Source organism: Mirounga angustirostris, unplaced genomic scaffold (assembly GCF_029215605.1).
Source record: "Mirounga angustirostris isolate CCGP_5_RB_7025 unplaced genomic scaffold, mMirAng1.0.hap1 SCAF_4, whole genome shotgun sequence".
Classification (NCBI taxonomy): domain Eukaryota; kingdom Metazoa; phylum Chordata; class Mammalia; order Carnivora; family Phocidae; genus Mirounga; species Mirounga angustirostris.
The window spans coordinates 90999695-91001495 of record NW_026991712.1 but is presented as its reverse complement, the minus strand read 5'-3'; the positions used below and the strand labels follow the sequence as shown (position 1 = coordinate 91001495).

Below are 1801 nucleotides of genomic sequence, written 5' to 3'. Positions count from 1 at the left end.
AAATCAATGATCTAAGCTTCCAAGCTTCCACTCAAGAATCTAAAAAGAAAAAAATTTTAAAAAAGAATCTAGAAAGAACAAAATGAAATTAAACAAAATTAAGAAAATGCAAGAGAACAGTAAAGGGCAGAAATCAACAAGATAGAAAACCACATGAAAATTGACAAAGACAAATATTGGTTCTTTAAAACAATAAGATTAAAAACCCTTTGCTAGAGTGATCAAGAAAATAAATTTGAGAGAAGACACAAATTACCAACATGAAGAATAAAAGAAGGATTGTCAATACAAATCCTACACACATTAAGAATATATGAGATTATGGCTTTCCGGCGGTGACGACCTCCCCACGAGAACATGCCCCTCGCGAAGGACCTCCTGCACCCATCCCCGGAAGAGGAGAAGAGGAAGCACAAGAAGAAGCGCCTGGTGCAGAGCCCCAGCTCCTACTTCATGGACGTGAAGTGCCCGGGATGCTACAAAATCACCACCGTCTTTAGCCACGCACAAACGGTAGTTCTGTGCATCGGCTGCTCCACTGTCCTCTGCCAGCCCACAGGAGGAAAAGCAAGGCTTACAGAAGGATGCTCCTTCAGGCGGAAGCAGCACTAAAAGCACCCTGAATCAAGATGAGTGGGACACTATCCCAATAAACAGATTTTGGATACCAAAAAAAAAAAAAAAGAATATATGAGATTATGAACAATTTATGCCAACAAATATGAAAATTTAGATAAAATGAACAAATTCCTTCAAACAGTCAATATACCAAGACTGACACACACACAAAAAAATAGAATAGCCTTATGTGTATTAAAGAAAGTTAATTTATTATCAAAAACTTTCTCACAAAGAAAGCTCCATGCCCAATTATTTCATCGGTAAATTCTATGTTTAAGGAAGAAATAACACCAATTGTACAAAAACTCAGAGAATAGAAAAAACACTCCAATTTGTTTTATAAAGTCAGCATTATCCTAATAACAAAAGTTGACAATGTTTTTACAAAAATTATAAACAGTTCTAGTGAATACAGATGTACACATACTGAGGTAATAGCAAATTGAATCTAGCAATACAAAAAATTATATTTACCATGAAATATAAAGTAGAATTATAACATAAATGCAAGATTTGAAAGTCAGTGTCATTCATATATTAACAGAATAAAAAAGAAAAATGATATCACTTCAAAGGATGCAGAAAAAGCACTTGAAATAATTCAATATCCATTCACCACTCTTCAAAATAGGGATAAAGGGAACATACCTCAATATCATAAAAGCCATCTATGAAAAGCCCACAGTGAATACCATTCTCAATGGGGAAAAACAGAGTTTTTCCCTTAAGATCAGCAGCATGACAGAGATGTCCACTCTCACCACTACCATTCAACACAGTACTAGAAGTCCTAGCCTCAGCAATCAGACAACAAAAAGAAATAAAAGGCATTCAAATTGGCAAAGAAGTCAAACTGTTGCTCATTGCAGATGACATGATACTTTATGTGGAAAACCCAAAAGACCCCACGCCAAAATTGCTAGAACTCATACAGCGATTTAACAACGAGGCAGGATACAAGATCAATGCACAAAAATCAGCGGCATTTCTCCACACTAACAATGTGACTGAAGAAAGAGAAATTAAGGAATCTATCCCATTTACAATTATACCAAAAACCATAAGATACCTAGGAATAAACCTTACCAAAGAGGTAAAGGATCTATACTCTAGAAACTACAGAACGCTTATGAAAGAAATTGAGGAAGACACAAAGAGATGGAAAAACATTCCATGCTCA

General features: G+C 35.5%; 1 protein-coding gene across 1 annotated transcript; it reads left to right on the top strand.

The window, feature by feature from the left end:
* Positions 1 to 328: 328 nt before the first annotated feature.
* LOC123858257 (small ribosomal subunit protein eS27-like) lies at positions 329 to 687 on the top strand. Its single transcript, XM_045895357.2, has one exon. The coding sequence runs from the start codon at positions 358 to 360 to the stop codon at positions 610 to 612; it is 255 nt and encodes an 84-aa protein (XP_045751313.1). The 5' UTR covers positions 329 to 357; the 3' UTR covers positions 613 to 687.
* Positions 688 to 1801: the final 1114 nt, after the last annotated feature.

Bases quoted from the DNA above. Each gene is read 5' to 3' on its own strand.
- LOC123858257 (XM_045895357.2), top strand. From the start codon at position 358: ATGCCCCTCGCGAAGGACCTCCTGCACCCATCCCCGGAAGAGGAGAAG.